This window comes from Myotis brandtii, unplaced genomic scaffold (assembly GCF_000412655.1).
Source record: "Myotis brandtii unplaced genomic scaffold, ASM41265v1 scaffold2658, whole genome shotgun sequence".
Taxonomy (NCBI): domain Eukaryota; kingdom Metazoa; phylum Chordata; class Mammalia; order Chiroptera; family Vespertilionidae; genus Myotis; species Myotis brandtii.
In genome coordinates this window covers 31,046-44,378 of record NW_005360118.1, presented here as the reverse complement: position 1 = coordinate 44,378, position 13,333 = coordinate 31,046, and the positions used below count along the sequence as shown (strand labels likewise).

Genomic DNA, 13,333 nt, shown 5'->3' with positions numbered 1-13,333 from the left:
CTTATCATGGATTTTGTATAGGAATCTCTGAGAATACGATAGACTTTGGTGGGGGCTCATTTAGTTTAACAGAGGATTTTGGTTGTATTTGCCTTTTTTTTTTTTTAACTGGGAATCTCCCTTTTAGATATAGACTGTATCAGTGCTTAGTAAGAGTCAAACACATACAAATTTCTACTATTATCACATCCTTTATTCCTACCCCGTGCCCTGGGTTATCTCACATTCAATTCTGTTCTAAAACACTACCTGTTGCTTCCAACTAACACTCCCCCTTCTCTGGCTCACTTCCAGTCTCTTCCTAGCCTCGTGCCTTCTGAGATTGCCTAAGAGATTGACTGTTCTCTTTACTCCACAGAAAGAGACCCAATAACAGAAAAAGCAAACATAAGCTTAAAAGGATAAAAACACAGTCCCATGGCCACAGTCACTCACTGGGTAGAGTCAGGGTCTGATTTTAACTTCTCATTCTTTTTTTTTTTTTAATATTACATGCAATAAACCTTAATATTTCAAGAGAAATGATCTTGAGAACCAAGATGGCAGCATAAGGTACAGACCTGTGTGTGCTGTCTCCCACAACAACATCGAGACTACCAACTATAAAAGAAACAGTAGCCATTCAGAACCATGGGAAAGCTGTCCCAGTGGAAGCTCTACAACTGGAAGGAAAGAAAGAAGAGCATTGAGACTGAGTAGGTTGTGCAGAGGCTCCAAGAATGGAGGTACGGAATCGCGTGCCAGGCTGGCTGCAACCGGATGCGAGGTTTTTTTCAACCAGAAGGGGAGGTGGACTATCAAATCCACTGAGAGTGGTTGGGGCGGGATACTAAGCTCCCAGACCCCTACAGGGAGAAGAGGGAAGGCCTTGCAACGACCCCGAGAGTGGCTGTCTCGCAGAACTGCTCTCGGCACTCGGGACTGGAGTCGCTGAGTCTCAGAGAGGCGAATAGACGCGGAGATGCCATTGCCCTTGGCCCCACCCTGGTGATTCCCGGGGACCCCGCCCTACTCAAATTACATCCTCAACCAAGCTGTGCTAGTGACACAAAGAGAACCACCGGCGCTTTTGCAGCCCAGCCCAGCAGAATGCAGATTTCAACTCCTCGCATACGTAAGGGGCACAATAAAGAAGCAGAATCAGGTTCGGAGGAAGCCGGAGCAGGACACGGCTGGGCCCCGGCAACGTGGAACCGCTGTACCAGCAAACGCACAGGCAGGCCCACCAGATCCAGTATCACATGGGACGCTGGGTGACGGCAGACAGGCAGTCTGTGCACTTGGTAGAAAATGAAATCCAAGCAAACATACCAGATATTCAGCCACCAGGAACGCCTGGAGATTTTGTCCAGCAAGGAGCCGCCCAACAAAGGACAGAATGCCAAACTTCGTGTCGCTGAGACGGCCCCCGTGAGGCCGAGGCGGCCCCCGAGAGGCTGGGATGGCCCCGGTGAGGCTGAGGCGGCCCTGGTGGGGGTGGGATGGACCGGTGGGGTTGAGACGCCCCAGAGAGGTTGAAACAGCCCCGGTGAGGTTGAAACGGCCCCAGTGAGGTTTTATCGGCCCTTGTGAGGTCGAGATGGCACCGGTGAGGGATCGGGCCTAAGCTGGCAGTCATACATTTCTCTGGCAGCCCAGGAGCCCTCGGGGGATGTCCACTTGCCAGCGGGGAGCAGGCCTAAGCTGCAGTTGGACATCCTTAGCGCTGCTGAGGAGGCGGGAGAGGGGTCCTGCTGGGGTGCCTGGCCAGCCTGGGTGAGGGGCTGAGGGCCATTTTCAGGCTGGCCACAGCCCCTTCAGGGTGGGGGGGTCCTGCTGGGGTGCCTGGCCAGCCTGGGTGAGGGGCTGAGGGCCATTTTCAGGCTGGCCACAGCCCCTTCAGGGTGGGGGGGTCCTGCTGGGGTGCCTGGCCAGCCTGGGTGAGGGGCTGAGGGCCATTTTCAGGCTGGCCACAGCCCCTTCAGGGTGGGGGGGTCCTGCTGGGGTGCCTGGCCAGCCTGGGTGAGGGGCTGAGGGCCATTTTCAGGCTGGCCACAGCCCCTTCAGGGTGGGGGGGTCCTGCTGTGGTGCCTGGCCAGCCTGGGTGAGGGGCTGATGCCCATTTTCAGGCTCACCACAGCCCCTTCAGGGTGGGGGGGTCCTGCTGGGGTGCCTGGCCAGCCTGGGGAGGGGCTGATGGCTGTTTGCAGGCTGGTCAAGCCCCCCCAGTGGGGACCCTCACCCCATGGGGCTGTGGCCAGCCTGGGTGAGGGGCTGATTGCCCTTTTCAGGCTGGCCACGCCCTCTGGTGACCCAAGCTCCCAGCCTGTCCTTTTTTTCTTTTTTTTCAGCAGGTATCTGGGATTTATTTATCTTCTATAATGGAAAATTTGTAGCCTTGAGCAGAGCCGACTGGCCAGGGCTGGCCAGGGCAGGCGGGAATCTTGGCTTCTTCATCACCGTGGGCAACCCAAGCCTCCTGCTTGTTCCAGCTCAGTGGCTGCCACCATCTTTGTGACGGAGTGCTGGAGTGATGGTTAATTTGCATATTACTCTTTTATTAGATAGGATGAATTGTTATTTAGACATGGAATGAAGAACATGATAAATGGTTACATCTGGATACATTATGCAACTGAAGGACAAAGGGTGACATATTGTATCATTCCATTTATATGAAATGTCCAGAATTGATAAATCTATAGAGACAGATACAGATTTGTATTTGCCAGGGGCTGACGGAGAAATGGTTTAATGAGTAAAGGGTTTTACTTTTAAGAAATGGAAATGTATCACCGATAAGGGTTTAATCTTCAACATTTATAGGGAACTCATACAACTTAACAAAAGGAAGATAAACAATCCAATCAAAAAATGGGCAAAGGACCTAAATAGACACTTTCTGAAAGAGGACATTCAGAAAGCCAAGAGACATATGAAAACATGCTCAAAGTCACTAATCATCCGAGAGATGCAAATCAAAACAACAATGAGGTACCATCTCACACCTGTCAGAATGGCTATCATCAACAAATCAACAAACGACAAGTGCTGGAGAGGATGTGGAGAAAAAGGAACACTTGTGCACTGCTGGTGGGAATGCAGACTGGTGCAGCCACTATGGAAGACAGTATGGAGTTTCCTCAAAAAACAAAACATGGAACTCCCATTTGACCCTGTGATCCCACTTCTAGGAATATATCCCAAGAAACCAAAAACACCAATCAGAAAGGATATATGCACCCCTATGTTCATAGCAGCACAATTCACCATAGCTAAGATCTGGAAACAGCCTAAGTGCCCATCAGTAGATGAATGGATTAGAAAACTGTGGTACATCTACACGATGGAATACTATGCTGCTGTAAAAAAGAAGGAACTCTTACAATTTGCAACGGCATGGATGGAGCTGGAGAGCATTATGCTAAGTGAAATAAGCCAGTCAATGAAGGAAAAATACCACATGATCTCACTCATTCATGGATAATAAAGACCATTACAAACTTTTGAACAATAATAGATACAAGGGAAGGGGGTAAGAGATCAACCGAAGGACTTGTATGCATACATATAAGCATAACCAATGGGCATAAGACACTGGGGGGTAGGGGAGGCCAGGGGATTGTCAAGGGCGGGGAAAAAAAGGAGACATATGTAATACTCTTTGTAATACTTTAAGCAATAAAACAATTAAAAAAGAGAGATGGAAATGTTTTAGAACTGGAGGCAAGTTGCTCAACATTGTAACTGTATAAATGGCACTGTATTATTTGTTTTAACCCCTAGAGTACCAGGGAGCGCGATCACGCTCCTCCTGTCTTTTGCCAAAAGTGCCGGGAGCGCTATCGCGCTCCTCCTGCAGTGTCACTATTAGATGCTAGTATTTCAGTCTTTATTGACAGGTGGCACTCAAAGGGTTAAAATGGTTTTGTTATGTAAATTCCAATTCAATAAATTATTACCAAAAAAATTTTGAGGGTAGCGTTTCTTGCATCAGTCAAGATAGAATGAACTTTACAAAGCAGGTGGATCTGAGCAACAGAAGGGTGAGTGGTGTGGATGTTGCTGACCTGCAGAACAATTGCTGTGTGTTGGTGGGTAACTCAGAGCTGCTGTGCTTGCCCTGGGGGCTATGAGCCACCTCTCCACCCCCTGCTCCCATGGATGACTGGACAAAACCCTGGTCTCATGTGGGATCTGTGGGGCAGCTTGTCCTGCAGAGCATCCCTGAACGGGGAGGGCAGGGAGATGAAAGCTGGCCCTGCTGAGCCCACACCTGCTCAGCTTCTGCTTCTGCTCCTGCCCTGCTCCAGCCCACTGTTTTTCTGAGAGAACTGCCCCAGTAAGTTAGTGAAGAGGTGGCTCCTCAGGCTCTGCCTCGAAGGACCCTGATGCACAATGGTTATGTAAAACCAGTATCAATGGTGAGCCTTAGGGTATTTGAAATACACCTCAATAAAGTCATTACATTTAAAAAATACTTGCTATTTACAGTAACTCAAAGGTGTTTTGTTTTTATTGTTTTTAAAAGCCTACCTCACCAGAGTAACACATTCCTGTAAATCCTTGTTCAGCTTTAATCTCTTAAATTGAAAATCGTAGTAAGCATCTGTAACTTAGAGGGGAAAAGTCTGTTCTTTCCCCACCCACCCCCTAACTCATTCTTTTTAAAACACTCAGAGTTAACCTGGGAGACCCCAGACATCAGGGCAGTCTCCTGCATTAAGGCGGTTGGAGACCTGCAAATTCTTTCATGCTGTTGGCCCAGTGAAATCCAGACCCACAAAACACGCACGTGTTCAATGGTTATGTAATCCAACCTTTATTGTAAAAGGAAAACATAAAAAATATAGTGGAAATGACGTACAAGATGATCACTAAGCACATCAGTGAGCCACAGGTACTGGAGAGAAGGGCATGTCTATGCCCTGGCTGCCCGGGCACCACGTCCACCACTGCTTGGAATGGGAAGGAATGCCTCATGCTGAAGTTGGGCTTTTAACTGTTCTGGGAGACAAAAAAACCACCAAAATTTCCTTTTATTTAAGAGGCACACGAAGCAGTTTCCAAGATTCTCTTCTCTGTCCAACCCTAGAGGGGGATTGATCTCCAATCCTGGTCGGAGTCTGGAGTGGATGGACCTCCATGTGTCATGGTGCTTGCTGGTGATCCCCTGTCCCTGTCCTTCAGAACAGGGGGTAGCTTTAGAGGGTTGGGTGTGGAAGGCCACGAAGTTTCTCAGTTCAGAGCCGGAGCTGTGAGGGGAGAGGCATCCTCGGGCTCAGGAGGGAGGCAGGCTCTTGGTGCTGCCACACTGCTCTTGGTCTGGCAGTTCCTCTTCCTTCTGCTCCAAATCAATGTTCTGTGGACAAGGTTTCGGGTGAGGCCTGGCCCTATGCTTGCCCGCCTGCGGCGATACATCCACGGCGGTGCATGTGCCAACAGGTGCTGCCTGCAAGAGCCACTCTGTTGGCTTATGCTCTGTACCCTCTGAAGAGAAGCCTTTTTGGGATCCCCCCTAACACTGGGGGCTGACCTACCTCAAGCTCCTGCAAAACCTCATCCATGAAGTCCTGGGAATTCTGCTTGTAGGACACAGCTAATCGAATTGCGTCGTTGAAGAGCTGGGGAGGAAGGAAAACATGGCCATGGGTGCCAGTGACGTGGGCTCTGTCTGCCTTGGACCCACTGGCCAGGTTTTAAGTCCACACAACACTTAAGTCTAATATCAGCAAAGTCACCCCTTAATTTCCTTTCTTCCCATCAGCCTGACTCCACCCATGGGCCTATCAGCTCCCCTCTGTCAATGCCACAGGGACCCCTACCTGTCAGCCCCAGTGTCCACCCCCTCTGCCAGCCCTTCTCTTGTGGTTTCCCTGTCCTTCACCACCTGGCTGTCTGACCTCTGCAGACCAGTATTACCTTCACCACGTTGGTGCCATCAGCAGCTGAGACAAAGTACAGGGGTAGGGAGAACTTCCTGGCAAAATTGAAGCTTTTTTGGGTCACCTTTATGTCAGCTGTAGAGAGAAGGTAGGAGACAGGCCTGTTCATCCAGGGAAAGAGAGAGGGGTTTGCAGGGTGGGTCACCGGCAGCCCCATTCCAGAAAGTGGGCTCTTTACTGGGAAGGGAGTGAGGGCCTCCAACCAATGGCTGTGTCTTGGGAAGGATGAATCATTGAAGACGCATGGTCCTGGAAAACTGGAAGAAACCTGTGGTGGGTCCCCGTGAACTGCTGACCCCAGACCCAGGGGTGGCCCTACCATCGATTTTATTGGCCACCACGACACACGGGATCTCTGGCCTGAACTCCCGAAGCTCTGCGTACCAGGTGCCCAGGTTCTTATACGTGACTTTCCTCTGCACATCGAACACCTGCAATAAGCAGAGAAGTAGCTCGGGTGTGTCAACGTCTCCATATGCCACCTAGGCACCTCGCCCACACGGGCAGTGAGCTTGGTGCACATCACAGGCGTGGGAACTGGGACTGGGCCCCTGCTGAGCTGCAGTCTCTCTGACCAGAGGCTGCACCTGTGCCCACCCTTCTCCGGAAAGCCCCCAGAATCAAAATGGTTTTAAAAATCTTTTTTTCCATCTTGTCACCTAATTTATTTATCTATTTTAACCATGTTGTATCATCTTACTAATCAATAGTTTGTAAAAAACTGTAAACTTTTTTCTTAGTCTATTATTTTTATTGCTGAAACTGTTTTAAAATTCCTTTGTAATAATGTAAAGTGTTTCCAGAAGTTCACTTTAGATACTATTATTTACTTTAAACTCTAAGCCTTTAACCTTCTGTTCACTTTGTATTGCAAACTTTTAAAAGTTAATTTTTACATTTTATTATTTTGTAGCTTTTAATTTTATTAACTTTTTGAAACTTGTAGTTTTTACCTACTTTAAAATATCAGCAGGAAGTGTGAGCACCTCAGATTTGCCCTAATGCCTCGAGTTGCTGTGGAGGGACCCTCAAGCCCCTCGGAGGCCAGCCTCCTGCTTCCAAGCTGTCTGTCCTCTGGAATAAACTCACTGCCCTAAACCACCTCACACAACAGGGGATGTGATGACAAGCCTGTCTCCTACTGGAATGGCTGCTATGACTTCTCGATGGCCCAGCCTTTCGTGGGAGCTACATGGACCAGGACCAGGCCTTGCATGCACGCGGCAGGTGTAGATCAGCAGCTGTCACATCCAAGACAGCAGGAGGTCCACCTGGGAGGCTCATCCATGGTTCTCCCAGGACCAATGCCAACAAGTGACCAGGTTGTCTTGAAATCCCAATAGACTTCTTGTAAAGCATTCTTGTGACAAAACTCCTGCTTCATACCAGGCTGCCTCCCGTGATCACCATCCAACAGTCACCTTTTCCCAGGTCTTATTTCTGGAGCTTCCTCTCCTCATTGTGGGAGCCAAGGAGCTGGCTGGGATGAGGAGCCCTCCTGTCAGAGGTTCAAGGTGAGGGTGGAACCCCAGCTCCCTCTGGGACTATGGGATCCCCTTGTGGTCAGCAGAGATAGGTGCTTTCTAGCTGCTAGGCCATGCAGCAGGAGGGACTGCACGCCAAGCCTCAGAAGAGGGTCCAAGAGGAGCCCATGGAGGTGTGTCAGAGGCCAGAGGAGGTCACTCCCAGAGAGAAAAGAGAAGTGAGCTCTGAGCACCAAGGGCCAGGGCTGAACTAAGGCAGAGAGGCTGAGACCCACCTTTCCAGCTCTCCAGGGTCATGTGTGACTCCTGGCATGATATTGCCCTCACTGCCTCACCTTGCCACCCTCTTCTGTCCCCTTGCAGACATTAGCTAAAATTCTGGAAAATTTCAAAGGCTTTTGTACTTAAGGGAGAGTAGGGCCAGAGAGTTCATGGGCAGGTCCTGAAGGACAGTGGCTGACAGGCTGACACAAATCTCTCATGTCCTGGCTCTTCCCAGTGCTGTTTCCTGTCCTGCTGTGACACTATGACTCCAGCCTGGGCTGCAGGGGGCACCTCAGGATACTGTTCTAGACAGCGAGATGAAGGCTGGGAGGGAGAGGAAGGGGCTGGTTTGGGAGGGAAAGCCCCGAGAACTGCTTTCCTTCCCCAGCGTCTGTCCTTAGTGAGCACCACCAGGGATGGTCATGGGAGACCTCAGGAGCCCCCTCAGTATTGCTGGGCCCCTTGCCCCTCCCCCCAGGCTAGAATTGCCCAGTCTTCGCCCACCTCCCAGCAGGTCTCATACCATGATGCAGGCGTGGGCCTTGTGGTAGTAGGAGGCATGCATACTCTGGAACCGCTCCTGGCCCGCCGTGTCCCAAAAGTCTGCAATATGAACACAGCTCTGACTGCCTGACAGGCTGGAGGGCAGGGACCCTGAGCATCTCCACGCAGGTGTCTGCGCGGAAGCATGGGGGACATGGAGTCCACCCAGCGTGCTGTCAGGACCCAGGGAGCCTGGCTGAGCTGAGAGGCCTGTGCACACCTGTGTGCGTGTGGGTGGATGAGAGGAGGCACAGGGCCAGGAGGATGGAGAATGCAGACAGGAAGCCCCAAGGAGAAGCTCCCTCCCACCCCCATGTCCCCCTGTGTGGTGACTGCAGATGGTGAACACGGTTAGGCAGGATGTTGGGCCTGGCCAAGGGGAAGGTTGTCACCTCACGGTAAGTCAGAGCCCTTTGTGGAAGAGAATTTTCAGACCATGTTTGTTATGTCTGGACGCTGGCTTCATCAGAACAGGAGGTCAGAGCACTAGAAATGAGCCCCTGCATCTTCCTCCCCTCGCAGGCCTCCAGGCTCTCAGCAGGTGGCCTTCCTGCCACCCCTCGCCTGCATCCCTGCTGGGGTCTCATTTCCTCCCACTGGATTCTCTCCCTCAGACCTTGTCTCCCTCCCACCCCCCACCCCCTGCCTGAGAGTTGGAGTAATTGTGTTGCTCACCCACAAGAATGGTCTTGCCATCCACAGTAGCTGTGTGCTTATACAGGGTCAGGGCATACGTGGATAGCTGCTGGGGCTGACTGTGGTCAGGTTAAGGAGCAAAGGTGAACAAAAAGGGGAGAGGTTGGTGTGACAGAATGGGCTCTTTCTCTCCTTTTCTTTCTGGCATTATTTCGATTTTAAATGGAATGAATCAGCCTCAGGTATCTCTGGCACCAGCTCCATGGGCGAGGACGAGTGGGAGAGCCTGGCAGTGTGTCCTGACCACCTGGGTCCGAGGGGACCCCTGGAATGGAATTTTACAGATAGACTGTCATAAGCAGCGTCATGTGTTACTTTAGCAATATGACCGTTTCAGGGAAGAAAGCTACCACAAGCCAGACAGCTGACCAGCTGTGAACTGTAGTTGGCCTGTGTGTGAAACCCCAACAGGACCCCTGGGGGTAACCCTTCCTGAAGCAGCAAGACGTGGGCAGTAACCCCTGGGACGCAGGACATGCAGGTGGGTGGGTGTAAGGGAGACCTGATGGAAGGTGAGGCAAGAAACGCCCCAACTCCCTGGGGGCTCCGGCCTCTTCTCACCCACAGTTCCCAGTGGGTTCACCTGGGAAGCTTTGTAAACTATCCTGGTTGCCAGGCAGGTCTCACTCCCAACCTGCAGCACGAACGATTCATGGGGAGAGGGTGGGGCTGGCAGCTCATATTTCATAGAGCTCATTCACACCAGAGAATTATTAAATATCAGGAGCCCAAGCTTTGAGGTGAGATAGGTAAAGTGATTTGCACAGGGATCCAGGCCTTTGGCAGGCACTATTAGCCACTCTACTGCCCTCCTAATATATAGCAAATCCAAATATGAGTAAGGCCCAAAATATGCAGCATTGAAGGATACAATCCATCCATGAGAAATCTCTCCATGAGTCTGTAAGGAGAACGTGCACGATGGTCAGGCACGTCCCCCCGGGGGCCACCAGCTGAAGTCACCTGTGGCCCCACCCACTCGATCCTCAGCCACACAGGTTCCCTTTAAGGATGATGCCCAGGACCTCCCTCTTCCTGACTCCCCTGAAGTTCCCAGCACACACAGCTGCTCTGCCCACGGGCAGGCACCACAGCAGCTGATCAGCAACGCTAGTTGAAGAAGTAAAGACCCGTCACCTGAGCTCTGCGGTATGTCTATGCTGGAGATCTGTGTGGACCATAGTAAACTCAACAGATCTAAAACTGAACTTGTGTAACCAACTAAATCTGATCCTGCCGAGGGACCTAGTTAGTGCCATCCCTCCTTCTTCACGCCTGGAACCTGGGACTTACATGACTAACCTCCATGACCTAACAGCTCACGCTGCTGTGTGCACCAGTCCTGTGAGGCTCGGAGATCCACTATCTCCACCTCTGCACTGTGGACACCGCAGTCACCACTGCGTTATAAATGGGAAGCTTGAGGCCAGGAAGGCTGTACCCCTAGCCTGAAATCTGTTTCCCCCACAATCTGCAGGTCTTCCAGGCTTTGGTCAAAGGTCACCTGAGCAATGAGACCTTCCCCAATGATCATATTTATGACAAGCAGGCAAGTTCTATCTCACCTTGCAGTGCCTCGCTGCCCCGCAGGTAGCACCAATGGAAACATACATATTTTACTTATGATATCTCTCAGATAGAGTGGAATGCACATGGAAGCGATTTTTGAATTTTTAGTTTATTTCTGCATCCCCAGGGCCTAGGTAAAAAAACATCTAGACTATAACCACCTTCCAAACACCATGGCATATTGCAGCCATGCCCTCACCCCCACAAGCAAAGGCTGAGTGAGGAGCCAAGCAGACTTCTATGCTTTTGAGACTGTAACTAGTGTCCAACAAGGCCGGGTAGGGAGTGGACTTCTTCCCTGCAGAGGGTAACGAGGTTCCCTCCCCGCACAGTGTCAGCTGAGACCCCACAGTCAGAGGCGGTGGGTGGGGGTGGTGCAGCCCTTCCTCCTTCCCCAGTGAAGAGCACCACAGGAAGCCAACTCAGACAGAAGTTTAAATAACACAATATTCAAAATGTCCCAGTTTCAGCAGAAAATCATTCATCATACCAAGAACCAGGAAACTCTCCAACAGAATGCAAAATGACGATCAGCAGACACCAGCACTATGACAAGCCAGATGTTGCAATCATCTGACAAGGCTGATAAAGCAGCTTCATAAAAACACACCACTGAGCAAGTGCAGATGTGCTTGAAGTAAATGAAAAATATAGCAAGTCTCAACAATGGACTACTTTTCAGCACAGAAATAGAAGATATAAATAAGGACCCAACTCTAGGAAGAATTAATGCCATTAAAAAGTCCATACTTCCCAAAGCAATCTATAATGTCAATGCAATTCCTATGAAAAGACCAATGGCGCATTTCACAAAATTAGGACAAATAATCCTAAAGTTTGTATGGAACCACAAAAGACCCTGAATAGCCACAGCAACCTTGGGAAAGAAGAACAAAGTTGGTGGAATCATGCTACCTGATATAAAACTATACTACAAGGCCATAGTAATCAAAACAGTATGTTAGTGACATAAAAACAGACACACAGATCAATGTAACAGAATAGAGAGCCCAGAAATAAACCCACACCTTTATGGTCAATTAATAATTGACAAAGGAAGCAAAAACATTCAATGGGGTAAAAACAATCTGTTCAATAAATGGTGTTGGGAAAACTGCATAGATAATATGCCAAAAAAAAAAAAAAAGAAAGAAAGAAACTAGACCACCTTCTTATATTGACTTTTTGTTTTTGGATATGTCTCCTTGGGCAACAAAAGAAAAAATAAACAAATGGGATCACATCAGACTAAATGAGAGCTGCACTGGGTGCTGTGGGCATGAATTCATGAAGACAGCCTGAAACCAGCAAATCCCCAGAGACTCATTCACAGCTACTCAAGTCCAAAGCCTTGTTAGTCAAAGATAAAGGTGGACAACAATGTGGTTCTGGAGCACCTGGGAGGGAAGATTACACAAGACATTTGTTTGGGGCAGGTCCACCCTCATTCTGTGAAGGCAGAAATGGATGTGTGCCCTTGCTAGCCCAAGACAGGTGAGAACTAGGATCACAGCTCCTGGAGAGAAGGTGCCAGAGCCTCCGTTCCAATCTTGTGCACATAGGTACTGACATCAGTTAAAAAATAAGCCAAACTTGCCCTAGCCAGTTTGGCTCAGTGGATAGAGCATCAGCCTGCAGACTGCAGGGTTCCAGGTTCAATTCCAGTCAAGGGCACATGACGGGGTTTTGGGCTCAATCCCCAGTAGAGGGCGTGCAGGAGGCAGCCGATCAATGATTCTCTCTCATCATTGATGTTTCTCTTTCTCTCTCTCTCTCTCTCTCTCTCTTTTAAAATTTATTTTTAAAAATTTAAGCTAATCTTTACGTTGAGCATGCTTATTTGTCATTTCTACCCAGTCTTTGAGCTCAGTGAGTCCCTCGGAGAAAGCATTTTTACTACCTTTACCCAGTCTGTCTCTGGTTGTGCTAGTCACATCTGTCACACTTCCTCCAACTTCAGTCTCTGAGTCCACAACCACATACAGGAACACCCCAGTTCTCCCTCCTCAGCCTGGACTGCTCCAGTGATCTCTAGGGTGACCTGCTCCACACTGTCTGCCAGTACTCATGGAAAAAGCTCAACTTCCTTAGTCCTATGACTTGAGCCCCCACAGGTGCTGATGTGATCCCCCAGTCTCCCCATTTCCCCAGTGCACACCTGGGCTCCAGCCAAACTACTCTCATGACTTCCACAGAAGCCGTGCTCCACTGTGCCTCCAGAGAACTCTTCTGAGAGCTTAGACCCACCCTGGGCCCTGCCTTTCTTCCCCAATTTCCCAACATACTTGGACTTGCCCACAGCGCTGTCCCCCAGGCAGATGATCTTCACGTTGTCATCAGCATCATATTTCTCTTGGTCCACCTCACAGGGGCTGGCTTTGTCCCTGGCCATTGGCCCCTGGCTCAGCTCAGGGGAGGGGGCTATCTGTATGGACAGCGGAGAGAAGGAGCGGATGAGAGGGGCCCGAGGACACAGGTACACCTTCTCTATTCACCACCTGGTCCACACCCGCTGAATCAGCGGGTCGTAATCTCTTACCCCACCACGACCCCCTCAGAGCGGTTGACTCTGTCATCTCCTTACCACAGACACACGCTCAGGGCCATACCGCCCACTCCCACCCGGAGAGAGAGTACAGGCTTTCTACACACAGTTTTCTCATTTGTAAAACAGGGAGACAACGCAGTGCCCATGTCGTATGACCGACGTCAGACTGTCAAAGACACGGCGCTCTGTAGCCTGGGCCGCCATCACTGAATCACAGTGACAGACCCCCAGCAGAGGCAGGCCCTGTCCTCCCGATCCTCTGCCTCAAGCCTCTCACCACCGCTCCATTTCCCGGCGCGCCCGCG

General features: G+C 50.3%; 1 protein-coding gene across 4 annotated transcripts; it reads right to left on the bottom strand.

The window, feature by feature from the left end:
• Window positions 1-4,777: 4,777 nt before the first annotated feature.
• RABL2B (RAB, member of RAS oncogene family-like 2B) lies at window positions 4,778-13,326 on the bottom strand. 4 transcript variants are annotated; one of them, XM_014541206.1, is made up of 9 exons: window positions 13,306-13,326; window positions 12,766-12,905; window positions 9,783-9,812; window positions 8,891-8,970; window positions 8,196-8,275; window positions 6,244-6,355; window positions 5,902-5,999; window positions 5,520-5,603; window positions 4,778-5,341 (listed from the first exon to the last, which is right to left on the bottom strand). In XM_014541206.1, exons 2-9 carry the CDS (start codon window positions 12,870-12,872, stop codon window positions 5,261-5,263), a joined length of 672 nt encoding a protein of 223 aa, XP_014396692.1. In that variant the 5' UTR covers window positions 12,873-12,905; window positions 13,306-13,326; the 3' UTR covers window positions 4,778-5,260. The 4 variants fall into 4 exon arrangements, with proteins under 4 accessions (XP_014396692.1, XP_005868285.1, XP_014396691.1 ...); XM_005868223.2 differs by lacking the exon at window positions 13,306-13,326 and adding an exon at window positions 13,133-13,299 and having other exon boundaries at window positions 4,778-4,986; XM_014541205.1 differs by lacking the exon at window positions 13,306-13,326 and adding an exon at window positions 13,065-13,155.
• Window positions 13,327-13,333: the final 7 nt, after the last annotated feature.

Coding starts and splice junctions, on each gene's coding strand:
- RABL2B (XM_005868223.2), bottom strand. CDS start 13,174: ATGGGCACTGCGTTGTCTCCCTGTTTTACAAATGAGAAAACT. Junction 12,906..13,132: donor GTTTTACAAATGAGAAAACT/GTGTGTAGAAAG, acceptor CTGTCCATACAG/ATAGCCCCCTCCCCTGAGCT. Junction 6,000..6,243: donor GGTGGCCAATAAAATCGATG/GTAGGGCCACCC, acceptor TTCTCTCTACAG/CTGACATAAAGGTGACCCAA.